Below are 27,020 nucleotides of genomic sequence, written 5' to 3' on the forward strand. Positions count from 1 at the left end.
CGGAGCTGATGGGGGAGGGTGAGAGCCCCACCCTGTACGAGCTAGACAGAGCTCATCGGTCATTAAGGCCAAAGCCCAAAGTGAACGAGCCGCCAAGGGCAGTAATTATCTGCTTCCATAAGTTTTGCATGAAGGAGAAGGTATTAAGCTGGGCGAAGCAGGAGCGTGAGGTGCTGTGGGATGGTACTGCGGTTCGGATCTACCAGGACTTGACGGTGGAGTTGGCAAAAAGACGAGCGCGTTTGGGCGAGTGAAGGCAGCTTTGTACAAGAAGGGGGTGCGATTTGGCGTGGTGTACCCGGCGAAGTTGAGAGTAACATATAACGCTAAAGACATTTTTATTTTGAGACAGCGGAGGCGGCTGAGGCATTCGTGAGGGCAGAAGGCTTGGGACAGACGTGAAGAGCGGAACTTTTTTTTTCCAAAAGTGACGTCAGAGGGAAGCTGTGATCTGAGTGGTTGATAGCAAATCTGCCCCAAATTTTAAAAAAATACACAGCTAAACTCATAAACTTAAATTAAACTAATTAATTAATTAGTGATGGCTGGTCAGGTGATGTGCTTGAGCTGCTTGATGTGGGAGCTGGCAGATCCCATTGCGAGCTGCAGCGACCACATCTGCAGTAAGTGTTGGCTGCTCGAAGACCTCCAGCTCAGAGTTGATGAGCTGGAGTCTGAGCTTCAAACACTGAGGCACATCCGGGAGGGGGTGACTTACCTGGACACTGTGTTTCAGGAGGCAGTCACACCTGTCAGAGTAAGTAGTTTAAATCCTGCCAGTGGCCAGGGACAGCAGGGTGTGACTGCAAGTCAGGCAGGTAAAGGGAACCAGCAGTCTGGAACTCAGGAGCCTCAGCCCTTGACTCTGTCCAACAGGTATGAGGCACTTGCTCCCTGTGTGGATGGCAAACAGGGCTGCAGGAAGGATGAGTCAGCTGACCAAGGCACCATGGTTCAGCAGGCCATTCAAGGGGAGGGAGTAAATAGGCAAGTTGTAGTTGTAGGGGATTCTATTATCAGGGGGATAGATAGTATCCTTTGTGAGCAGGATAAAGAGTCCCGCATGGTATGTTGCCTGCCCGGTGCTAGGGTGCGGGACATCTCTGACCGGCTTGAAAGGATACTGGAGAGGGAGGGGGAGGATCCAGTTGTTGTACTCCATGTCGGTACCAACAACATAGGCAAGTCTAGGAAAGAGGACCTGTTTAGAGATTATAAAGAGCTAGGATTCAAATTAAAAAACAGGTCCTCAAGGGTCATAATCTCCGGATTACTGCCCGAGCCACGTGCAAATTGGCATAGGGAGGCAAGAATCAGGGAAGTTAACACGTGGCTGAAAGAGTGGTGTGGGAAAGAGGGGTTCCTTTTCATGGGACAGTTTTGGGACAGGGGGGACCTATACCGTTGGGATGGTCTCCACCTGAACCGAGCTGGGACCAGTGTTCTGGCGAAAAGAATAAATAGGGTGGTCAATAGGACTTTAAACTAAAGATTGGGGGGGGAAAGGGAAAGTCAGGGAACCAAGAGGTGAAGTAATCAGTGGGAAGGGTAGCTGCTTAGGAATACAAAAAAGCACGAAAAGACAAAACTCAGGAGAGGTTACGATAGTCCCCATCCCACAAAATATGACACAGCGTATGGAAAGGCTCAGTAAACCAAGGTCCACCACACTAAGAAAACAAAAAGGGACGGTCAATAGAGAATTAAAGGTGCTATATTTAAATGCGCGCAGTGTACGGAACAAGGTAGATGAGCTTGTGGCCCAGATTGTGACTGGCAGGTATGATGTGGTAGGCATCACAGAGACATGGTTGCAGGGGGTTCAGGACTGGCATTTAAACATCCAGGGATTCACAACCTATCGAAAAGACAGGGAGGTGGGCAGAGGGGGCAGGGTTGCCTTGTTAATTAGGAATGAAATTAAATCAATAGCACTAAATGACATAGGGTCAGATGATGTGGAGTCTGTGCGGGTAGAGTTGAGGAACCACAAAGGCAAAAAAACCATAATGGGAGTTATGTACAGGCCTCCTAACAGTGGTCAGGACCGGGGGCACAAAATGCACCACGAAATAGAAAGTGCATGTCAGAAAGGCAAGGTCACAGTGATCATGGGGGACTTCAATATGCAGGTGGACTGGGTAAATAATGCTGCCAGTGGACCCAAGGAAAGGGAATTCATTGAATGTTTACAGGAGGGCTTTTTGGAACAGCTTGTGATGGAGCCCACGAGGGAACAGGCCATTCTGGACTTAGTGTTATGTAATGAGCCAGACTTGATTAAAGATCTTAAAGTAAGGGAGCACTTAGGAGGCAGTGATCATAATATGGTAGAATACAATCTCCAATTTAAAAGAAAGAAGGTAGAATCATATGTAAAGGTGTTACAGTTAAATAAAGGTAACTACAGGGGCATGAGGGAGGAACTGACGAAAATCGACTGGGAGCAGAGCCTGGTGGGAAAGACAGTAGAACAGCAATGGCAGGAGTTTCTGGGAGTAATTGAGGACACAATACAGAGGTTCATCCCAAAGAAAAGAAAGGTTATCAGAGGGGGGATTAGGCAGCCATGGCTGACAAAGGAAGTTAGGGAATGCATCAAAGCAAAAGAGAAAGCCTACAATGTGGCAAAGAGTAGTGGGAAGTCAGAAGATTGGGAAGGCTACAAAAACAAACAGAGGATAACAAAGAGAGAAATAAGGAAAGAGAGGATCAAATATGAAGGTAGGCTAGCCAGTAACATTAGGAATGATAGTAAAAGTTTCTTTAAATACATTAAAAACAAACGGGAGGCAAAAGTTGACATTGGGCCGCTCCAAAATGACGCTGGTAATTTTGTGATGGGAGACAAGGAAATAGCTGAGGAACTAAATAAGTACTTTGCGTCAGTCTTCACAGTAGAAGACATGAGTAATATCCCAACAATTCCGGAGAGTCAGGGGCAGAGTTGAATATGGTAGCCATCACAAAGGAGAAAGTGCTAGAGAAACTAAGAGGCCTAAAAATTGATAAATCTCCGGGCCCAGATGGACTACATCCTAGAGTTCTAAAGGAGATAGCTGAAGAAATAGTGGAGGCGTTAGTTATGATCTTTCAAAAGTCACTGGAGTCAGGGAAAGTCCCAGAGGATTGGAAAATCGCTGTTGTAACCCCCCCTGTTCAAGAAGGGAACAAGGAAAAAGATGGAAAATTAGAGGCCAATTAGCCTAACCTCGGTTGTTGGCAAGATTCTAGAATCCATTGTTAAGGATGAGATTTCTAAATTCTTGGAAGTGCAGGGTCGGATTAGGACAAGTCAGCATGGATTTAGTAAGGGGAGGTCGTGCCTGACAAACCTGTTAGAGTTCTTTGAAGACATAACAAATAGGTTAGACCAAGGAGAGCCAATGGATGTTATCTATCTTGACTTCCAAAAGGCCTTTGATAAGGTGCCTCATGGGAGACTGCTGAGTAAAATAAGGGCCCATGGTATTCGAGGCAATGTACTAACATGGATTGACGATTGGCTGTCAGGCAGAAGGCAGAGAGTTGGGATAAAAGGTTCTTTTTCGGAATGGCAACCGGTGACGAGTGGTGTCCCGCAGGGTTCAGTGTTGGGGCCACAGCTGTTCTCTTTATATATTAACGATCTAGATGACGGGACTGGGGGCATTCTGGCTAAGTTTGCCGATGATACAAAGATAGGTGGAGGAGCAGGTAGTATGGAGGAGGTGGGGAGGCTGCTGAAAGATTTAGACAGTTTAGGAGAGTGGTCCAAGAAATGGCTGATGAAATTCAACGTGGGCAAGTGCGAGGTCTTGCACTTTGGAAAAAAGAATAGAGGCATGGACTATTTTCTAAACGGTGACAAAATTCATAATGCTGAAGTGCAAAGGGACTTGGGAGTCCTAGTCCAGGATTCTCTAAAGGTAAACTTGCAGGTTGAGTCAGTAATTAAGAAAGCAAATGCAAAGTTGTCATTCATCTCAAGAGGCTTGGAATATAAAAGCAGGGATGTACTTCTGAAGCTTTATAAAGCATTAGTTAGGCCCCATTTAGAATACTGTGAGCAATTTTGGGCCCCACACCTCAGGAAGGACATACTGGCACTGGAGCGGGTCCAGCGGAGATTCACACGGATGATCCCAGGAATGGTAGGCCTAACATACGATGAACGTCTGAGGATCCTGGGATTATATTCATTGGAGTTTAGGAGGTTGAGGGGAGATCTAATAGAAACTTACAAGATAATGAATGGCTTAGATAGGGTGGATGTAGGGAAGTTGTTTCCATTAGCAGGGGAGACTAGGACCCGGGGGCACAGCCTTAGAATAAAAGGGAGTCACTTCAGAACAGAGATGAGGAGAAATTTCTTCAGCCAGAGAGTGGTGGGTATGTGGAATTCATTGCCACAGAGGGCGGTGGAGGCCGGGACGTTGAGTGTCTTTAAGACAGAAGTTGATAAATTCTTGATTTCTCGAGGAATTAAGGGCTATGGAGAGAGAGCGGGTAAATGGAGTTGAAATCAGCCATGATTGAATGGTGGAGTGGACTCGATGGGCCGAATGGCCTTACTTCCGCTCCTATGTCTTATGGTCTTATGGAAGAGAGACTGTGGACTGTGTTTGAGCGGCTGGAAAATGTACAAATGTTACAACTTTCTTTTTACTGATTTGTATTGAGATCTACTTCTCTTTGCATTGTTACAGAGTTCAAGTTCATGGCGTTCTGTGTTGCAACGGTTAAATGTTATGTTAGTGAATTGTAGGGGTTGGATTGTTGGGTTTGTTTTGGTGTTTCTTTCTCTGGGACTGGGTGGAAAGGAGCGAGAGGTCTTGGTGGGGGGGAGCCACCCGCACTAGCTAACTAAAGTCAGTTAGTGAACGGGGGTGAGGTGAGAGGAGGACTGCGGACGTTGGAGCCTGGATAGCAGGCTTCAATGGGCCGACGAGGCGAGCAAGAGGGTATGGAGGGATGGATGTTGGGGCATGTTTTTGTAGGGGGGGTTCTTGGGAGGGGGGGGGGGAAGTGGTTCGATGTTAACAATGGACAGGGGTTGGTCAGGCTTATGGGGCAGGGCCCGCTGGTATGGTGATGTTGGATAAGAAAGGTGGGGGGGGGGGGGTGAGAGACCGCCAGTAAGGATAGTCACGTGGAAGGTGAGAGGGCTAGGAGGTCCGGTCAAGAGGTCAAGGGTGCTTGCACATCTTAAAAGTTTGAAAGCCGATGTAGCAATGCTGCAGGAGACTCACTTGAGGGTGAAGGACCAGGTGAGACTTAAAAAGGGCTGGGTTAGCCAAATGTTTCACTCCGGATTTGATGGAAGGGTTCGAGGGGTAGCGGTGCTGGTCAGCAAAAGGGTACGCTTCCAGATGGAGAAGGTGGTGGCAGATCAGGGGGGTAGACATGTGATTGTGGCAGGGCGCTGGAGGGGAGATTAGTGGCGCTGTTAAGTGTATATGGTCCCAATTGGGACGATGTGGGATTCGCGAGGAAGGTGTTTGGGGCTATTCCCGATTTGGACACGCATGAGCTGATTGTGGGGGGGGACTGGAACTTGGTGCAGGAGCCAAGGTTGGACAGATCACGGCCGCGCTCGTTGGTCCCATCAGGGGGGGCGAAGACGCTGGCTGGGCTAATGGTGGAAATGGGAGGGGTGGACCCTTGGAGGTTCCTGCACCCAAGGGAACGGGAGTACTCGTTTTTCTCAGCGGTCCATAAGGTATACTCGCGGATCGACTTTTTTGTGGTGGGGAAGGCTTTGCTGGCTTGAGTCAAGGGGTCGGAATACTCTGCAATTGCAGTGTCAGGTCACGCTCCACATTGGGTGGATATGATGCTGGAGAAGGGGGCAGCGCAGAGACCGGGGTGGAAACTGGATGTGGGGCTTTTGGGGAACCAAGTGTTCTGTGAGAAAATTGAAAAGGTAATTAAGGAATATGTAGGTTTCAACTGTAATGGTGAGGTGTCGAAGGCAGTCGTCTGGGAGGCTCTAAAGGCGGTGGTGAGAGCTGAGGTAATTTTGTTTAAGGCCACGGTGGATAAAGAGGAGAGGTTGGAGCGGCAGAGGGTAATAGATGAGACGTTGGAGGTAGATAGGAGGTATGCAGAGGATGGGGACCCGACGAAGCTGGAAAAGAGGAAGGAACTACAGGCGAGCTTCGACCGACTGTCCACCAGGAAGGCGGTGCGCCAACTGAGACGAGCAAGGGGTGCAGTTTATGAACATGGAGATAAGGTATGTTAGCAGGTCAGCTCCGGGGGGAGGCAGCGGCAAGGGAAATTCTTCAGGTGAAGGATAGGGCAGGGAAGTTGGTGGTGGCTCCAGTGCTGATTAACAAGGTTTTTGAGGAGTTTTATGAGAGGTTGTACAAGTCAGAGCCACCCGGGGGAGACGGTGAGATGCAGGAATTTCTGGATGGGTTGGAGTACCTGAGGCTAAGGGAGGGGGACAGGGCTACATTAGAAGGAGCAATAGTGGAGCAGGAGATAAAGGATGCAATTAGGAGGATGCAGTCGGGGAAGGTGGCAGGGCCGGATGGGTTTCCGGTGGAATATTATAAAAAATGTAAGGATAGGTTGGCACCCCTGATGGTGGGGATGTTTGAGGAGGCGATAGGGAAGGGGGTGTTGCCGCAAACCTTGGGGCAGACATCGATTTCCCTGTTGCTAAAAAAAGATAAGGATCCGACGGAGTGTGGGTCGTATCGGCCCATATCACTTCTGAATGTGGACATAAAAGTGTTGGCGAAGGTACTGGCGGGTAGGCTGGAGGAGTGCCTCCCGAAGGTGATAGAGGAGGATCAGACGGGGTTCATGAAAGGGAGGCAGCTGTTTTCGAACAGTAGGAGGGTTTTGAACGATGTTATGGCACCGGCGGAAAGAAAGGAACCAGAGGTAGTTGTGGCATTGGACGCCGAGAAGGCATTTGATCGGGTAGAATGGGGGTACCTGATGGCAGTGCTGGAGCGGTTTGGGATTGGACCAAGGTTTGTGAACTGGGTAAAGCTATTATATAAGGAATCGAAGGTGAGTGTCCGCACAAATAATATCAGTTCGAGATACTTTTCTCTCCACCGTGGGACGAGACAGGGATGTCCTATGTCCCCCCTGCTGTTTGCACTTGCGATTGAGCCGTTGGCCATCGCATTGAGAAGTTCGGGAGCATGGAAAGGAATAGTGCAGGGGGGGGATAGAGCATAGGGTGTCCTTATATGCCGACGACTTGCTGCTGTATATGTCGGAACTGAGTGCGTCAATAGGAGGAATATTGGAGCTACTGCGGGTATTTGGGTCTTTCTCGGGGTACAAGTAGAACCTGGACAAGAGTGAGTACTTTGTGGTGTCTCGGCCGGGGGTGGGGGCAGGGGTGGGGGGGCTGCCATTCCGTAGAGCAGGGACTCATTTTAGGTATCTGGGGGTGGAGGCTTCGCAGGTACAACATCACTAGTTTGGTGGGGAGAGTGAAAGCCGATCTGGCAAGGTGGGACGGCCTTCCTCTGTCACTGGCAGGGCGGGTACTGGTGGTTAAAATGAATGTGTTGCCGCGATTCCGGTTTATTTTTCAATGCCTACTGATTTTCCTGCCAAAGTCTTTTTTGAGGGAGATTGAGGGAAGGATTACCTCATTCATATGGGGCGGGAAGGTGGCCAGAGTGAGAAAGGTGCTGCTACAGAGGGGAAGGCAGGCAGGGGGTTTGGGTCTCCAGAACCTGTTGTACTACTACTGGGCGGCGAATGTGGAGAAAGTGCGGAGCTGGGTCAGAGGGGTGGATTCTCAGTGGGTCAGAATGGAGGAGAGTTTGTGCAGGGGGTCGGGGCTGAAGGCACTTGCACAGCACCGCTCCCGATAGCTCTGGGGAAATATTCAGGGAGTCCAGTAATAATAGCTTTGCCAATATCTGGAGGCAGTTTCCCGTAACAGCCTCCCCGAACAGGCGCCGGAATGTGGCGACTAGGGGCTTTTCACAGTAACTTCATTGAAGCCTACTTGTGACAAAAAGCGATTTTCATTTTCATTTTTCATTTCACTTCGGGTTGGGTTCAGGGTCAAGGGAAATGCCGATTCGGGGGAACCACAGATTTGAGCCAGGGAGGTGGGATGGAAGATTTCGGAAATGGGAAGAGAAGGGGATTAAGACGCTCAAAGATTTGTTTCTTCGGGGTTGGTTTGCAGGATTGAGGGAGCTGGAAGCGAAGTATGGGCTAGAGCAGGGAGAAGAGTTTAGGTACATGCAGGTTCGGGATTTTGCCAGGTAGGAGATACAGAGATTCCCAGAGGAACCGGCCTTCACATTGCTGGAGGAGGTGTTGACGACAAGGGGACTGAAGAAGGGGGCAGTGTCAACGGTGTACGGAGCTATTCTGGAAGAGGATAAGGCACCACTGGAAGGGATCAAAGCAAAGTGGGAGGAAGAGCTGGGAGAGGTTATAGAGGAGGGGGTCTGGTGTGAGGTGCTCCGGAGAGTGAATGCCTCCACCTCCTGTGCGAGGTTGGGGCTGATACAGCTGAAGGTGGTACAGAGAGCGCACCTCACGACGGCGAGGATGAGCCGATTTTTTGAAGGAGTAGAGGATGTGTGTGAGCGTTGCGGGGGGTGGGGGGGGGCCGCGAATCATGTTCATATGTTTTGGTCCTGTCCAAAGCTAGGGGAGTACTGGAAGGAGGTGTTTCGGGTAATTTCCAAGGTGGTGCGTGTGAAACTGGCCCCGGGTCCCCAGGAGGCCATATTCGGGGTGTCGGACTAGCCAGGGTTGGAAACGGGAGCGGAGGCAGATATCATAGCCTTCGCCTCGTTGATCGCCCGAAGGCGGATCCTGCTGGGATGGAGAGCAGCCTCTCCACCCAGTGCCCTGGCCTGGCGGGAGGATCTGTTGGAATACTTGACCCTTGAGAATGTTAAGTTCGAACTGAGAGGAAGCTCGGAGGGGTTCTACAAGTCATGGGCACTATTTATTATGCACTTTCAAGAACTGGATAACATCGAACATTAGTTGGGGGGGTGGGTGGTGTGAAGGGGGGCTGTGTAGATTAAGGGTGACTATGGGTAATCCCTGATTCCTTTTTGTCATTTGTTTATGTCAACATGCGGGCTGATGTTTGGGGGTTGGTGGGCGGATGGGATCGTTGTTATTATGGGGATTGACATACCTTGCTGATTATTGTTTATTGTTGATGGGTGTAAATGTGGGAGAAAATGTGAAAAAGGAGGAGAATAAAAATATTTATTTTTTAAAAAAGAAATACAGATGGGATCACTTTCACTTTATTATGAGGGATATGTATTTCTGAAATACTGACTGACTGTTTAAAGGCTGCAGGTGGGAAGAGCAGCCAAATAACCCCAATCTCAGGAAGGACCCATGATCTGAGCCCCTCCAGCCAAGCACGAGCCCCCCTGACCTCTACCTTCCATGAAGGATCCCCCTCAGAACCCTGGAGACAATTGTAGGGAGGGTATTTCCCCCTTGACACCCCTCGGACTGTAAGCCGCTAGGTCTACATTCCACAGGACATGCACCAATTCATGCCAGCCACTGAGGGGGAGCAAGGAGATGAGCAAACCTTTGGGTTTTCTCGGGGGTGTATGCCTGGGCCTCAGTGAGTAGTGACTTGGTGGCAAGTGCATGGAGACGAATGACTACACAGTATGAAGGTCTCCACCGCACAATCAGTTGCCACCCTCCTGGTGGGATAACACAAGGCTCACCCAGTGAGGAGCCACATAGTCGACCTCACTGGGAGACACAGTACAGGGGCCACAGTGCTTATCATTAACACCAGTTGCAGCAGCCGCCGGTACCCCTGTTGTCAGGGACGGGTGGTGAGGATAGAGGCTGCCCACATCAGAGACGGGTGCCAGTCACTGATGGGGATGGTGGGCTACCTCATCTTCAAGAAGGCAGGGGAGGAAGGACAGGGGGACATGTTGAGAGTGGTGCAGCAGTGCAACTCAGGGTGACCATGTAACCTGGTACAAAAACAGAAAAAGTGGACAATCTCAGCAGGCTGACAGCATCTGTGGAGAGAAAAGTGAGCTAACGTTTCGCGTTGGATGACTCTTTGTCAAAACACAGCAGGAGGCAACACCACACACGCGGCAGCAAACAGCCAGGGGATGTCCAGAGGCATGTCCACGGCTGGAGGATGGATGAGTGCTATGAGGAGAGGGAAATGCCTGGTGAGATGGGCCAAGGGTTCAGAGGTCGGACCACATTGCAGATGAAAGTGACAGAGGCATCATACTGCTTGTGGCCAAGAGTTTTTAATGTGTCACAGGTGTCCAACAATGCCCCACTCTCCAGGTGGTGCCGACCACTCTCCCACGCACCCCTCACCACCCCCTCACTCACGACCTCCCCCCCCCCACCCTCTCCCTCCCTCTCCCAGTGTCCTCAGTGATCCTCAACATGCTTAACCTTCCTTATCTACCTCTATATCTAGATGAGACCCCAGGGTGCACACATGAGGTGAAGGCATCCAGCTCCTTACCACGTCCCGTGGCCTTCGATGTCCCTGGCTGGCGTCCTCTGGGGCCAAGCGCCCCTGCTGACTTGTCAATGACACATGCACAGCCGTGCCACCCTGTCCCTTGTGCTGACTTCAAGACATTGCCTCATCAGAGGGGTGGAACTCTGGGGAGCTGGTGGCCACCATCCACACTCCATGGGACGGGTCCGGGTTGGCACCCAATGCCCTCTCCTCCGTCCAGTGCCCATAGGCCGCTGGGTTCACCATAGGACAGAGGGGCAGCTGCATCGAGCCCCAGCTGCCCCTGCGTCATCTGGCTCTGCCAGCCCTGGCTGCTCCCTGATCTCTGCACCATTGTGTCGCCGCCCTGGCGATACTCTTCAGTGATTGGGGAAGATCCACAGTGCCTCAGCTATGCCAACCTTAGAGTGGGACATGTGCCGCAGCATCGTATTAAGGTCAGCTTGGGTACTGGGTCACATTCACCAGCGAGTCGGAAATTCTGCCGATGCCCTCAGCCATGACCATCACCAACTGCCCACGCCTTGGACGCCTTCTCTAATGGTGCTGACATCATGCACCAGGCTTTCCACTGCGGGCGCCACCCTAGCAGTTTGACTTCGGTGCCATGGATTGCCGGTGACATATCCTGCGCCTGTAGCCTCTGGGACTCCTCCAATCAGCTATGGACCTGCTGGAGTGTCGCTGTCATCTCCCTCTGAATGTCCCTGCTGCACCCTAACATTTCCATCAGCTCCGGGTAACCCTGTTCCACAGGCTCAGCATCTGGCTGGGACCCAGCAGGGATCTGGGATCCAGAAGACCTCTGACTGCTGTCTCGCCTGGGAGTTCCTGCCTCCATCTTGAGTGCATTAGCAGCTGTGTGATGCTCTCCAGATTGAGCCCCAGAAGCCTGACCACTAACATGCCCCACCAAGGTGCATGTATCTGCGTTGGTGGAGAGTGGGGATGACAGCTGTGACGCATCAATCACGGCATCCTTGGAGCTCTCCACCAAAATGTTCACCTGGGAGGCAGGAGAGGAGGCGGGAGAATGGACATGTGGACAGTGGGAGGGATGGGTCAGTCAGTAAGGCAATAACAACTCACGTCTGACAGGTCGTCCGGGTGGGATCCGGTGGATCCTCACCTCTGCGGATGCGCAAACCTCTGAATTGGTGACCGCTCTGCCCTCAGCCAAGGTGGTGAGGATTTGTATGTCCAGAATCCCTCTGCCAGTCTGGGCAATTATGGGCGAGCTTCTCCTGCAGAGACATGAGGGGGCATCATTAGCCGCATGCTTTGTTCACAGTGGTGGGAGGGTGAGTGTGAAGGAAGGGTTTAGGGGGGTTGAAGGGAGAATGGAGTCAAGGGGGGTTGGGGGCCATATGGAGGGTTAATGAGGTTGGATACTCACGTGGGGGCGGAAAGGTTTCGGTGGAGAGGCTGGTGGGGAGCATTGGTATCTACACACTTCTGCTGCCCAGTGTAGGTCGTTGACCTTCTTGTGACACTGGAGGCCAGTTCTCCCGACCACCGCAGCCTCGCCCCAGGTGGCACTGACTGCTCTGTGGCTCACCCTCCAGGAACCTTAGGGGAACAGGGCATCCCTCTTGGCCTCCACTGCACGTGGAGCCTCCCCAGGTCTGCATCCCAGAATCTTGGGGCTGGACATGTCGGTGCCATGGCTGCGAGCTGAGTGGAGTTGGCTGTGCAAGTGCTGTTTAAGTGCTGCTCGACCTTGTTGTGGGCGGGGGGAGGGAATACGCAGTCCCAACAAATCAGCTGATGAGCCTTCCTTTGCAGCAAGAAGCCCATGTGGCCTCATTAAGTGGACCAATTAACGTTGAATAGCATTGCCGGCCTCGCCAGGCTGAGCGCCAGGAAGCTCACGGCAGTTCCCATCCGAGTGAATGTCCACAGATGTAGCAAGACAGGTTGGTAAGTTGGTGAAGAAGGCATGCGGAATCCTTCCATTTATTAACCGAGGCGTAGAATATACGAACAGGGAGGTTATGCTGAAACGACATAAAACATTACTTAGGCCACCACTGGTCACCTTATTTATAGGTTGGAATTGCATTAGACAGGGTACAGAGGAGATTTATGAGGATATTGACAGGACTGGAAAATTTCAGTCATGAGGAAAGATTGGATAGGGCGAAGTTATTCTCCTTGGAACAGAGGAGGCTGAGGGAAAATTTGTTTGAGATGAACCAAATTGTGAGGGACCTTGATAGAATGGATGGGAAGGGCCTGTTCACTTTAGTTGAGGGATCAGTGACGAGGGGGCATGGATTTAAAGTGATTGACAAAAAGATCAGAGGGGGAGATGAGGAAATAGATTTTCATCCAGAGGGTCGTGGGGACCTGGAACTCGCTGCCTGCAAGGACAGTAGAGGCAGAAAGCCTCAAATAATTTAAAAGGTGTCTGGATATGGACCTCAGATTCTGTAACCCGAATGCTCCGTGTCATGATATGCAGACATGCAGATAATGATATACAGACAGGCACAGACAGGCAGCTAATGAACACAGAGAACAGGACATGACCAATGAGCAGGTAGGACACTCAGGGGTGGTATTTCACTATAAAAGGCATGAGGCGCTCACATACTGCCTCTTTCCACTGATGAACATCTACAGAGTGAGTCAGGGTGTATTTACAGTATCACGCCTCCAGCACGTGGCTAAGAGCTAATCTGGTTCAGTCAGACAGAGTAACCACACTTAGGTTAGCAGAGAGTCGAACCCATAGAGAACTGTGCTAACTGTGCTACTGGTTCAATAAATCAGATTGAACTAACTTCAAGGTCTGGAGTATCTTTTGGTTAAAGCTGCATCCAGTTGCAGCCTGTGTTATCCCAGAGTACATAACACGACACTACATACCAAATGCTGAAAAGTGGGATTAGGCTGGGTGGCTTGTTTTTCAGCCGGTGCAGACACAATGGGCTAAGTGGTCTATTTCTGTACCATAAACTTTCTATAATTCACTCCCACAGCCAGAAACTATGATTCTGGCCCTTCTTTAGAGGACAGCATAGAGGTAGAAAACAGGCTCCCTGAAAACAAATTATTGTTCAAGGGCAGTCGGTTAAAATCAAAAATTCAAACTGAGAAGATTATGCCTTCGTTGAAACTGAAGACGGTTTCCCAAATATGGGCATATAAACTGTGTGGTAGTGATCTGCTGGATGTATCATATTGGATGTTGCTTGGGAACAAGGGGCTACTCAGAGTTCGGGAAACATAGGTAATTGGGAACAAAGGGGTAACTTCATGTAATACTCTGAGCGTATGGCCATCAATATAGTTAAGTGCACTGTAGTAGTGTATTATAGTCCTTCTTGTCGTATGTTTTTCTTTTAAGTTAATAAATTTTATTAATTAATCACAAAACAACTGGACTATTTTTCCCTGGTTTCCCCATTTTTCTCACATTAAAGCAAATTGAAAATATACACCACTAAGAACTGGTGTTCCAAGTTACCTTTCTAGGTTTTGGTATACCCTCGCATTTAACATGAGTGGGGTTTGTAACACAGTACACAACTGTTAAAATACATTTTTTATAATACTTGATAGGACATTAAAAAAAATATTTAAAGCTTTTGAAGAACCAGGTGCAGTCAAAGCAATTTGTTCTTCTCATCTTTACAGCAGTCCCAAGCATTCTAGAAGTCTGAGGGGCCTGGATAGAGTAGATGGAAAGGGCCTATTCACTTTAGCAGAGAGGTCAGTGACTAGAGGGCACAGATTTAAAGTGATAGACTGAATGATCAGAGGGGGAAAGAATTTTAGAGCTAAAAGCGGCAATTTATAAAATCTATCCACAGAAGGTGCACTATGCATCCTGTGTTCAATTCAAATTCACCAACAGCAGGGCATTGAACTGACATGCTTTACAAAACGTACTGTACAAGCAGTACAACTATAAGAGCACATGGTTTATTGTCTATGTTCAATCAGCATGACGGCTGTTTTGCATGCTCCAATTTCTTAGGAAATACATATTTTCTGTCAGTTTTCAACAGAGAAAGCAATACTTTGATGTGACTCATTTTATCCCATCCACCACAGCAGAATTATGTATTTATTTTTATTTTCCCTATTTTGATGTTTTCCGATTGTTTATCTTATTTGTATACCAGACTTCAGGATTTTGCGACTGGTGTTTATAGCAGTAAACATACACAAGGAACATAGAAACAAGTAGGAGATAATTCGACCCTTCAAACCTGCTCCACCATTCATTATGTTCATTGTCATCCAACTCAATAGCCCCATCCCACCTTCCCCCCCCCCCCCCCCCCCCCCCCCCCCCACACACACACACACTTTCTTCGATCCCTTTCACTCCAAAGCTATTTCTAACACTTTCCTGAAACCATACAATGTTTTGGCCTCATTTACTTTATGTGTTAGTGAATTCCACAGGCTGGCCACTCTCTGGGTGAAGAAATTTCTCTTAATCTCAATCTTAAATGGTTTACGCCGTATCCTTAGACTGTGACCCCTCGTTCTGGACACTCCAACGGAACGCCATGCTCCGGCGCTTCGATAGCATCCTTCCTGTATCTAGTCCTGTTATAATTTTATAGGTTTCTACAAACTCCTCCCTCATGCTTCTAAACTCCAGTGAACATAATCCTAACTGGCTCAATCTCTCCTCATACATAAATTTGTCCTGCCATCCCAGGAATCAGTCTGGTAATTTTTCCTGCACTCCCTCTGTAGCAAGAACATCCTTCCTCAGAAACGGAGACCAAAACTGCACACAATATTTCGGATGTGGCCTCACCAAAGCCCTGTATAATTACAGTAAGACATCCCTGCTCCTGTACTCAAATCCTTTCGCCAGGAAGGCCAACATACTATTTGCCTTCTTTACTGTCCACTGCACCTGCATGCACACCTTCAGCGAATGCTGTATGAGGACAACAAGGTCTCCTTGCACATTCCCCTCTCTCAATGTATCGCCTTTCCGATAATGATGTGCCTTCCGGATTTTCCTACCAAAGTGGATAACCTCACATTTATCCACATTATGCTATATCTGCAATACATCTGCCCACTCATTCAACTTGTCCAAATCACACTGAAGCATCATTGCATCCTCCTCACAGTTCACCCTCCCACCCAGCTTTGTAACATCTGCAAATTTGAAGATATTGGACGGAATTCTCCGTTGGCTGATACCCAAATGGCGAATCATGATCGGCAGAGAGTACGGTATCAGCCGAAAATTGAGGTTGGCGCCAGGCGCCCAATGGAACGGCATGCTACGGCACTTCGATAGCAGCTTGAATGCGGTCCACGCCACGCACCGGCAAGAGCATACAAAATGTACAGTAGCATACACTAACATCTCATTAACGGGTCCAACCCGGTTTCTTCTGATCTCCTATGATGCTCCGACCCCACCAGGCGCTGTTCGCTTGTGGTATTTAGAAACAGGCACCGTGACTGCTGAGGGAGAGAGAAAAGGTAGGTAATGTCCCTAAACGTGCAACAGTAGGCTGTCAATTGTGCCGATGGCTGGGGGGGGCATCTGCCAGGGTTGGGGGAAGTAGCGGGGGCGACCAGGGGATTGGCCGTGGGATCGGTGTATCATCCTGGGACCAGGTCCTGAGAGTGAGCAACAGGACTAATGCCAAACTATCCTCCTCCAACAACCCATATGGCCTAAATACCCGCCATGACTATGTCCACCTCCCATCGATGGCCTGTTATAGCACCTATACCAACTTAGTGCCAGCACATGCCAACCCAAACATAACATACAGAATAGTGCAGCAAAATTATACACCTTTATACTAAGCCCTACCTAACCCAGACTAACCTAAAACTCTCCCCCCCACCCAGCACCGCCCCCCCCTCCCCCAGCCCGCCCCCCCAGCACCGCCCCCCCCCTCCCCCAGCCCGCCCCCCCCCCCCCCCTCACGCCCCACCTACCATAGCAATAAGGACCTTCAGAGAATACAGCTGGATATAGATCGGTTGGTGACTTGGCCAGAGAGATGTCAGATGGAGTTTAATCTGGACAAATGTGAGGTAATGCATTTTGGAAGGTCGAATACAAAAGGGATATATTCAGTAAATGTCAGAACCCTTATGAGTATTGATAAGCAGAGAGATCGGGGTGTACAAGTACACAGGTCACTGAAAGTGGCAATGCAGGTGGAGAAGGTAGTCAAGAAGGCAAACAACATGCTTGTCTTCATTGGCCGGGGCATTGAGTATAAGAATTGGCAAGTCATGTTGCAGCTGTATAGAACCTTAGTTAGGCCACACTTGGAATATAGTGTTCAATTCTGGTCACCACACTACCAGAAGGATGTGGAGGCATTGGAGAGGGTACAGAAAAGATGTACCAGGATGTTGCCTGGTATGGAGGGCATTAGCTATGAGGAGAGGTTGGAGAAACTGGGTTTGTTCTCACTGGAACGACGGAGGTTGAGGGTCGACCTGATAGAAGTCTACAAGATTCTGAGTGGCATGGACAGAGTGGATAGTCAGAAGCTTTTTCCCAGGGTGGACAGTGGGAGGGATGGGGGAGGTGAGGGTGGTCGGTGGTGAGGGGGGTGACGGTGGTCGGTGGTGAGGTGGTGCCGTACTGTGCTGTCCATGCCCATGCTCAGCAAATCCGCACCCCCCAAGTCGGTGAAATGTACGGCTATCAACTCCTCCCGTGCTCACTGGCCGAGCCGGTGGCGTTGGGCTGCCTCACGTCCCTGTCCAGTCCCCATGTCCTGTACTTTGCCCCCCCCTCCCCATCTCCCTCATCTGGAGAGGAGTGCCCTTTATCGTGATTCACCCCCTCCTACTCCAGCACATCGCCCCTCTGCTGGGCAATATTGTGGAGGACGCAGCAGACCTCAACGATGCGGCCAACTCCCTCCGACGAGTACTGGAGGGCCCCTCCAGAGCAGCCCAGGGATCTGAAGCGCATCTTCAGCAGCAGGGGGGGGGGGTCCCTCGAACGCGTCATGTACTCTGCCCGGGTACCGGGTGGAGACGTGCAGGATCCTCATTTGGTGGTCACAGACCACCTGCACGTTCATGGAGAAGGACGCCTTCCTATTCATGATCGCCGCTCTATTATCCGATGGTGGCCGCATGGCGATGTGCACCCCATCGATCGCCCCCTGGACCATGGGTATCCTGGCGAATGCAGCGAGGCTCGCTGCCCGGGCATCCTGGTGGGCGCGGTCCACGGTGAACTGTATGTACCGGTCCGCTATGCCATACAGGGCTTCAGTCACTTCACGGATGCACCGGTGCACCGCCGCCTCGGAGATGCCGGACAGGTCCCAACTCGGCGACTGGAACGATCCCGTTGCATAGGAATTCAGGGCCACCGTCACCTTGACGGCCACCGGACCACGCATTCTCCCCACCCCTGCCCCCTAAGTGCCCCAACTCCTGTCGCCCATCCCTCCTGCCAGGGCCACCGTCTGATGGCACAGCCCTCGCCGGGGGCTGACATGGGTGCGGCCCTGGACCTACGCGCCAGTGGGTGCCACAGCTGGGAGTGGGGGGCCCCGTGGGAGGTCCGGCACACAACCGAATGGCCGGGACACCTGGGCCGAGTCAGCGACCGGGGTGAATGCCCATCTGCGTGGCCACCGTCATGGCGTCCATGTTGTTGACTCTGCCCTGTCATAGCGGGCCCTGCCCAGCTGCCGCGGCTGTCTGCCCCCCCCCTCCCTCCTCCCCCCCACCCCACCCCAACACCCCCCCCTCCGCAGCCAAGGCCGTGCCGTCTCGCCATCCTGGGGACCCCACGCCAACCCCTACCTCCTCCAGCCGCACCGTCAGCCAGCACAACTGGTTGATGCTTTTTTAAAGCAAGTTAGAACTATGTCCGGGCCGCAGTATCGTTGGGGGCTCGGAGAATCGCACGCCGGGCCACCTCTAGCGATTCTCCAGGCCGCACGGTTTTAACTGGTTCGGAGATTCACGTCCCGGCGTCGCGGTCCGTCTCGGCGTGAACACCAATTCTCCGTGCCCGCGCCGGCTCGGAGAATCCCGGCCCGTATGTGTGGGGGGTGACATTCTCCATGGGTCTGGGGTAAAGCTCACTTAGAGATCGGGGCACCCTTTCAAAATTACAGCCCGCTCTCAGAGTTCAGCTCCCCATTGCTGAAAACAATTCTGAAGGCAGGATTCTTCGGCCGCACCCACCTGCCAACCGGAAATTTCTGCACGAGGTCAATGGACCATTAAATGTTCACCCGTCCCGTCCATGGTGATCTTGAGGTGGGCGCAGCCAAAGAATCCAGCCCTAAGAGTGGGCTAAAGCGGTGAGAAACTTCCCAGGGTCCAAAAACATGACTCAGGGCGCGATTCTCCGGAAAGATTTCTACGCGTTGCAGCAAACAGGAATTGCCGCGGGCTTCCCGGCACTCGACCCAGCGAGGCCAGCAACACAATGTACCGTTAATTGGCCGATTTAACGAGACCTCACAGGCTTCTCGTCGCAAATGAAGGCTCACCAGCTGATTCGCTGGCACCACGATCGCCAGTAACCCGCTAACATGGTCTAGCAGCACTTAAGCAGCACTTGCTCAGCCAATCCCAGCAGCTCACAATAATGGCGCTGAGGAGACCAGCCCCAAGATTCGGAGATGCAGACCTGGGGAGTCTCCTAGACGCAGTGGAGGCCAGGAGGGATGTCCTGTTCTCCCAGGGGTCCTGGAGGGTCAGCCATAGGGCAGCCAGTGCTGCCTGGGACAAGGTGGCGGCGGCTGTGAGCTCCGGGAGTGTGACCAGGAGGACTGGCCTCCAGTACCAGGAAAAGGTCAATGATGTACATCGGGCAGCACAAGTGAGCAGACACCAACGCTCTCCCCCTCTCACGATCTTTCCGCCCCCACGCGAGCACCAACCCCCCAACTCTCGATGCAACCCCCAATCCTCCCTCCATCCCCCTCTCCTTTCAACCTCCGCCAACCTTCCTGGACATTCCCCCTGCCCCATTCCTTCACACACACCCTCCCACCACTGTGAACTATGCATGTGGCTAATGATGACCCCTGAGAAAAAGCTCTTCCACAATCGCTGGGAGAGAGCTCAGACAGGTGGTGGTGTGACGGATATAAGAATCCTCACCACCTTCGAGGAGCATGTCGTGGAGGTGATGGGGGTGGCCTATGACAGAGCGGTCACTAACGCGGAAGCTGGTGGAAAACACAGACATGAAGAACCACTGGGTTCCACCCAGAGGAATTGTCAAACATGAGTTGTTATTGTCTTACCCATTGACTCATCCCTCCCACTGACCACATGTCAATTCTCCCACAGGTCGTCCAGCCGAGGCGCCGGCCCATCCCAGGTGGCCCCCTCTTCTGCCTCCCAGCAGAACACCTCGGAGGAGAGCTCCGCGGATGCCACCATAGTAGTCGCAGCATAACGGTCATCCCCACCCTCCACCAGCGCAGATACACACACCTCAGTGGGAAATGTTAGTGGTCAGGCTTCTGCAGCACAATCTGGTGAGCACCACACTGCTGCTGATGTGCATCTGGCGGAGGCAGGAACCCCCAGGTGAGACAGCAGTCGGAGGTTTGCTGGATCCCAGGACCCAGCTAGATCCCAGCCTGATGCTGAGCCTGTGGAAGAGGTAATCTCAGAGCTGATGGAGATGTTAGGGTGCGGCCATGACATTCAGAGGGAGATGTCAGCGACACTCCAGCAGGTCCATAGCCACTTGGCGGAGTCCCAGAGGCTAATAATAATAATCTTTATTGTTGTCACAAGTAGGCTTACATTCACAGTACAGTGAAGTTACTGCGAAAATCTCCTAGTCATCACATTCCGGCGCCTGTTCAGGTATACAGAGGGGGAATTCAGAATGTCCAATTCACCTAACAAGCATGTCCACATAAATCCAAGGAAGATCTCATGGTTAAACTACTGTTGCTACTTATTTTCCAATATATTTATTTTAGAACTGTCATGTGAGAGTACCTTTAAGAAATGGGTGTTTATAAATGGGTATGCATATATAAATATCTGTAGTGAGAGTTATTTTAAGAAATGGGTGTTTATTACTGCAGTGATGTCAGAGAGTGGGTGGAGCTGGGCTGTCTGTCAGCTTTTTACTTTTGTTTTAGGCTGTTTGCTGCAGGGTGTGTTTTAGTTTCATTTTCAGAGCTGGATAGCTGCAGTCACAGCCAGAAGGTGTATGAGTCTCTCTCTCTGTAATCTAAACACTGTAAATCGATCCTTTGGGGATTTAAAACTAATAACTGCTCTCAGTAGTGACTTTAACCTGATGGGCTTCTGTTAAAGGTTTTTTGGTTTTAACTCTTCTGGATGTTAAAAGGACAGCTTCAAGATTAATTAGTGTTGTATTCTTTGGAGGTTGTATTTGAATTGATGGTTGCTAAGATGTTCACTGTATGTTTTAAAAAGGTTAACTTGAGTTCATAGAATAAACATTGTTTTGCTTTAAAAAATACTTTTCCATTTCTGCTGTACCATACCTGTAGAATGGGCCATGTGCTCCCCATACCACAATCTATTAAAAGTTGTGGGTTAGGTGAACTCCATGATACACTTTGGGGTTCTCTAAACCCTGGCCCATAACAAATTGGGGGCTCGAGCGGGATAAAAGTCTATCTATTGGATTGGCTTAGTGAACTTAAAGACAGTGAGGGGTGAGCATATTGTGGTTGCTTTTTAGGTGTGGTATTCTAGTTTAAGCAGGGAGTGTGTTGTGGACAATGGCTCTTTCAGAGGCTCAGAGGTTTTTGGGGGTGGAGACGGTCACACGCAGTACCGTATGGACAGAGACTAAAAGCACACTGTTAGACTTGGCAAAAACATTGCAGTTAACATTACCCGATAAAATGCGAAGAGATGAGGTGATTATGGCGGTGGCTAAGCATTTAAAGTTACCTGAGATACAGTTTGACTCATTGGAAATGGCAAAAATTCAGTTACAAGTTAAACAAATGGAACATGAGAAAGAATTAAAGCAGCTTGAATACGAAAGAGAGAAAGAGAGGAAAAAGAAAGAGAAAGGGAGATACAGATCATGGAAAAAGATAAAGAGAGAGAGTTTGAACTTCAGAAAATGGCCATGAAACATGAGTCAGTTAAAATTGGCAGGCGTAAAGGGAAATGTGCAGTTGGATGATAGTGATGAGGATAGTGAGAAAGAGCGTCATAGTCGAAGGCTTGGTGGGGATCTATTTAAATATGTCCAAGCATTGCCAAGGTTTGATGAGAAGGAGGTAGAAGCCTTTTTCATTTCATTTCAGAAGGTAGCTAAACAAATGAAATGGCCACAGGACATGTGGGTGTTACTGATTCAAACAAAGCTGATAGGTAGGGCGAGTGAAGTGTTTGCATCACTACCGGAGGAGGTATCTGGGTTGTATGAGGAGGTGAAAAAAATCCATCTAAGGTGCATATGAACTAGTGCCTGAAGCCTACAGACAAAGGTTTAGAAATTTAAGGAAAGAATTTGGTCAAACATACATGGAATTTGAAAGGATCAAACAGAGTAATTTTGATAGGTGGATAAGGGCTTTGAAAATAGACCAAACATATGAAGCTCTCAGAGAAATTATACTTTTGGAGGAGTTTAAAAATTCAATACCTGATGTAGTGAGAACTCATGTGGAAGAGCAGAGGGTTAAAACTGCGAGATTAGAAGCAAAATGGCAGATGATTATGAATTAGTTCAGAAATCAAAGTTTGTTTTCCGACATCAGTTTCAGCCTGTGAGGGATAGAAACTGGGGACATGAGAAATACTCAAGTGGGAAAGGTAAAGGTGATCTGATGGGTGATAATAAGGAGAGTGTACCTCCGGCTAAAAAAGAAATCCAGGATGGTGGAAAAGAAATGAAAAGTTTCAAATGTTTTCACTGTAATAAACTAGGCCATGTAAAGTCACAGTGTTGGTGGTTGAAGAAAAGCACTGGGAAGGCTGATGTGGTAAAACAGGATAAGACAGTGGGGTTTGTTAAAGTGGTAAAGGAAAGCCCAAGTGAAGCGAAGGAGGTGCAAAAGATCGTACAGCCTGATCAAGAGGTGATTGATAAGAAGGTGCCAGATCTCTTTAAAGAATTTACTTGTTTGGGTAAAGTTTACTGATGTGTATCAGGAGGAGCAGGTAAAGAAGTCACAATTTTAAGAGATACGGGAGCTGGTCAATCTTTAATGATAAGAGATGAGGAGTTATGTAATTTGGGAAGAATGTTGCCAGAAAAGGTGATAATGTGTGTAATTCAGGGTGAGAGGAGTAGTGTTCCATTATATAAGGTCAGGTTGGAAAGTCCAGTGAAGAGTGGTGAAGTGGTAGTAGGAGTAATAGAGAAACTATCTTGTCCAGGAATACAGTTTATCTTGGGTAATGATATAGCTGGATCACAGGTGGGAGTGATGCCTACTGTGTTTGATAAGCCAGTGGAAAATCAGACAACTGAAGTGTTGAAGGACAAATATCTTGGGATGTTTCCAGATTGTGTAGTAACTAGGTCGCAAAGTCACAGGTTAAGACAAGACGAGAAATCAAAGAGTGAAGATGAAGTTGAAGTGCAATTATCAGAAACGATTTTTCATCAGATGATGGAAAAAGAACAAGAACGGGTGGAGGATGAGGTGGATATTTTTAGTTCAGGAAAATTGGCAGAGTTACAACAGAAAGATGTAGAAATAAAATGGATGTATCAGAAAGCATACACGGAAGAGGAATCTCCTGGACTTCATAAAGATGTAGTTAATATTTGCCAATCATGTCAAACATGTCAAGTAGTGATAAAACCAGTGCTCTTAATACCTATTCCAGCATTTGAGGAACCTTTTACAAGATTCTTAATTGATTACGTAGGACCGCTTCCTAAAACGAAAAGTGGGAATCAATATCTTTTGGCTACAATGGATGTGTCTACTGGGTTTCCAGACGCCATTCCAGTACATAATATCACAGCTAAATAGATTGTGGAGGAGTTACTTAAATTCTTTCCAAGATACGGACTACCCATAAATATATAATCTGATCAAGGATCAAATTGTATCTCAAGGTTATTCAAAGAAGTTATGGATAGCTTAGGAATAAAACAATTTAAATCAACTGCGTACCATCCAGAATAGCAGGGAGTGTTAGAAAGGTGGCATCAGACATTAAAGACAATGTTGAGGGCTTATTGTCAAGATTATCCAGAGGATTGGGATAAATTATCCAGAGGATTCGTCCTGTTTGCAATTAGGGATGCAACTAATGAGTCAACCAAATTCAGTCCTTTTGAACTAATTTTTGGTCATGAGGTAAGAGGACCACTTAAATTGATGAAGGAAAAATTGGTGAGTGAGAAATCGGAAATTACATTATTGGATTAAGTGTCAAATTTTAGGGAATGATTAAATAGAGCAGGTTAATTGGCTAGACAACATTTAAAAGTTGCACAAAACGTGATGAAACGGGTAGCGGACAAGAAATCCAAAGTTCGTAGTTTTGCCAGTGGTGATAAAGTTTTAGTGTTGTTACCAATGGTAGATGAGCCTTTAAAAGCTAAGTTTTGTTGACCTTATCAAATTGAAAGGAAATTAAGTGAGATGAATTATCTGGTAAAAACACCAAATAGAAGGAAGACTCACCGAGTGTGTCATGTGAATATGCTTAAAAGGTACTTTGAAAGGGAAGGAGAGAAAAAGGAGGTTTTAATGATTCTAATTCAAAGTGACAAACCAAATCCAGATGACTGTGAATTTGACATACCTCAAATTAAATTGGAAAATGAGGATGTTCTTAAAAATTGGGATAAATTGTTGAGTTACCTTCCAGAGGAAAAACAAACTTACCTGAAAGAGTTATTGATATCACATGGGCAAGTTTGTAGAGATAAATTGGGAAGTACTAAAATGGCTATACATGATGTAGATGTGGGAAATGCTGTTCCAATCAAACAGCATCCATATAGACATAACCCTTTAAAATTGGCACAGGTTAACAAAGAGATTGAGAGTATGCTTAAAAGTGGCATAATTGAAGTGGGTTGCAGCCAATGGAGCTCACCCATAGTGATGGTACCAAAACCAGACGGTACCCAAGGGTTGTGTGTGGACTATAGAAAGGTTATGCAGTTACAAAAATGGACTCTTATCCTATCCCACGTTTGGAAGATTGCATTGAGAAAGTGGGACAATCAGCTTTTATTTCTAAACTGGATTACTTAAAGGTTACTGGTAGGTACCTTTATCCGAAAGGGCGAAGGAGATGTCAGCTTTTGTTCCTCCAGATGGTATATACCAATTCAAAGTTATGCCATTTGGCATGAAAAACGCCCCAGCCACATTTCAACGGTTAACTAACAAAATTGTGCCAGGATTACCCAATTGTGCAGTATACATCGATGATCTGGTAATTTTCAGCTAGACATGGAAAGAAAATTTAAAACATCTGATGGAGTTATTTGATCGACTTCAGGAGGCGGGTTTGGTGATAAACCTAGCCAAATGTGAATTTAGAAAAGCCCAAGTCACTTTCCTTGAGGAGTTTCCGATACCCTCGAGACAAAGGGAAATAATGCGATTTCTTGGCATGAGTGAACTTGATCGAACATTGGTGAAAAATATTTGGAGCGTGATTGCTCTACTGATGGACTTGCTGAAGAAACGTTGAATATTTCAGTGGACAGCGGACTTTTAACAGGCATTTGACTGCCTGAAAACTGTGATAACCGATGCTCCTGTGTTGGAGAATTACAAGGGACTCTGTGATCAGATTGAACTAAAGTACCTGACTTTAAAGAGAAATGCCGAGGTGTAGAGAAATTGACAGATTGTGCAAGGACCTTCTTGTTCAAAGAGACTGTCAATCGAGAAGGATTTCAGTTGGAGGAAGAAGAACAAAAAAAAAAAATGGACTATATTATTGTACCTGTTTGCGTGTGTTGTTTTCTTTGAAACGAAAAAGTATATTTACTGTGTGCATTTCTTAAAGGATAGTGAAAAGGTGAAAAATGAAACCATCTTGAAGTTGATGGTTTATTTTTTTTCTTGAGGGGAGGTGTCATGTGAGAGTACCTTTCAGAAATGGGTGTTTATAAATGGGTGTGTATATAAATATCTGTAGTGAGAGTACCTTTAAGAAATGAGTGTTTATTACTGCAGTGATGTCAGAGAGTGGGTGGAGCTGGGCTGTCTGTCAGCTTTTTACTTTCATTTTAGGCTGTTTGCTGCAGGGTGTGTTTTAGTTTCATTTTCAGAGCTGGATAGCTGCTGTCACAGTCAGAAGGTGTATGAGTCTCTCTCTCTGTAATCTAAACACTGTAAATCGATCCTTTGGTGATTTAAAACCAATAACTGCTCTCAGTAGTGACTTTAACCTGATGTGCTTCTGTTAAAGGTTTTTTTAAAACTCTTCTGGATGGTAAAAGGACAGCTTCAAGATTAATTAGTGTTGTATTCTTTGGAGGTTGTATTTGAATTGATGGTTGCTAAGATGTTCACTGTATGTTTTAAAAAGGTTAACTTGAGTTCGTAGAATAAACATTGTTTTGCTTTAAAAAATACTTCTCCATTTCTGTTGTACCACACCTGTAGAATGGGCCGTGTGCTCCTCATACCACAATCTATTAAAATGTGTGCGTCAGATGAACTCCATGATACACTTTGGGGTTCTCTAAACCCTGGCCCATAACAGAACCTTACTTTTTCTGCAAAAGCCATGCCCATTGATCAAAGTTAATAATAAAGAAAAGCATTACCTTGTTTTGTGTTTTTTAATCAAAATATTGATGCTTTCATCTGTAAGCTGGCATCCATTGGCAAGGAGTCTGCAAAGACTACAACAAACACATGATTTGTATTCAGAATGACTTTATACAGATTTACACACAAAGCAAAAGACAATGCTGTTTATTGGAACCTAGACAAATAACGTTTTGATTCTTTCATAGGATGCAGGCATTGCTTGCATGGCCAGCATTTGTTTCCCATCCCTAATTGCCCTTTTAGATGAAATACAGCTGCCTGTTTCTGTACCTTGCATGTTGAGGGAGGAAGATTGAGCACATGTTGCACTATTTATCAGTGCTTTGAATTTCAAGAAAACCATAAACATTTATCTTTAAAGTGAAAGCCAGAAATAGCAAAATAATAAGTTTAGACTTTACAATTATTTTCACAAGAGGATCATCCTGAAGTAATCTTCAGATACTTAATGCTAGCTCAAAATATGGTTGAATTTGTTTTTATGCTAGCGTTTGAAAGCTACTTTAATTTTGTTGCTTGGCCTGAGCGCATTTCTATGCCCCAAATATTAATTCAGAACACCAGAGTCAAAGAAATGCTGTTTGTAGGATATTATGATGGGTGTTTTTAGGTTTGATCCCAAAAATATGCTGCACCTCAACCAGAAATACTACCCATCAAATGTAAAGAGCATTGAACATGTAATTAGTCGACACAAGGTTGGGAAGTTGGAATTTGGGGTACAAACGTCACAGGACTAAGTTCCGTTTTTCATAATGGTCAATAATCTTATTCAAGTATTTGTGCAGAAAACGGTATCAGATAATTGTTTTGAAATATTATTGCCAGAAGCTTCA

At 47.8% G+C, this 27,020-nt stretch overlaps 1 protein-coding gene across 1 annotated transcript in view; it reads right to left on the minus strand.

Annotated features, from left to right (window-relative positions):
- Positions 1–27,020, minus strand: part of LOC140430127 (uncharacterized) — a 171,269-nt gene that overhangs the window by 44,808 nt on the left and 99,441 nt on the right. Inside the window, exon 11 of the mRNA XM_072517639.1 lies at positions 26,178–26,255. Within this exon, the coding sequence (XP_072373740.1) occupies positions 26,178–26,255 (78 nt within the window). The remainder of the gene's footprint in view (positions 1–26,177; positions 26,256–27,020) is intronic.

Source organism: Scyliorhinus torazame, chromosome 9 (genome assembly GCF_047496885.1).
Source record: "Scyliorhinus torazame isolate Kashiwa2021f chromosome 9, sScyTor2.1, whole genome shotgun sequence".
NCBI classification, from domain to species: Eukaryota; Metazoa; Chordata; class Chondrichthyes; order Carcharhiniformes; family Scyliorhinidae; genus Scyliorhinus; species Scyliorhinus torazame.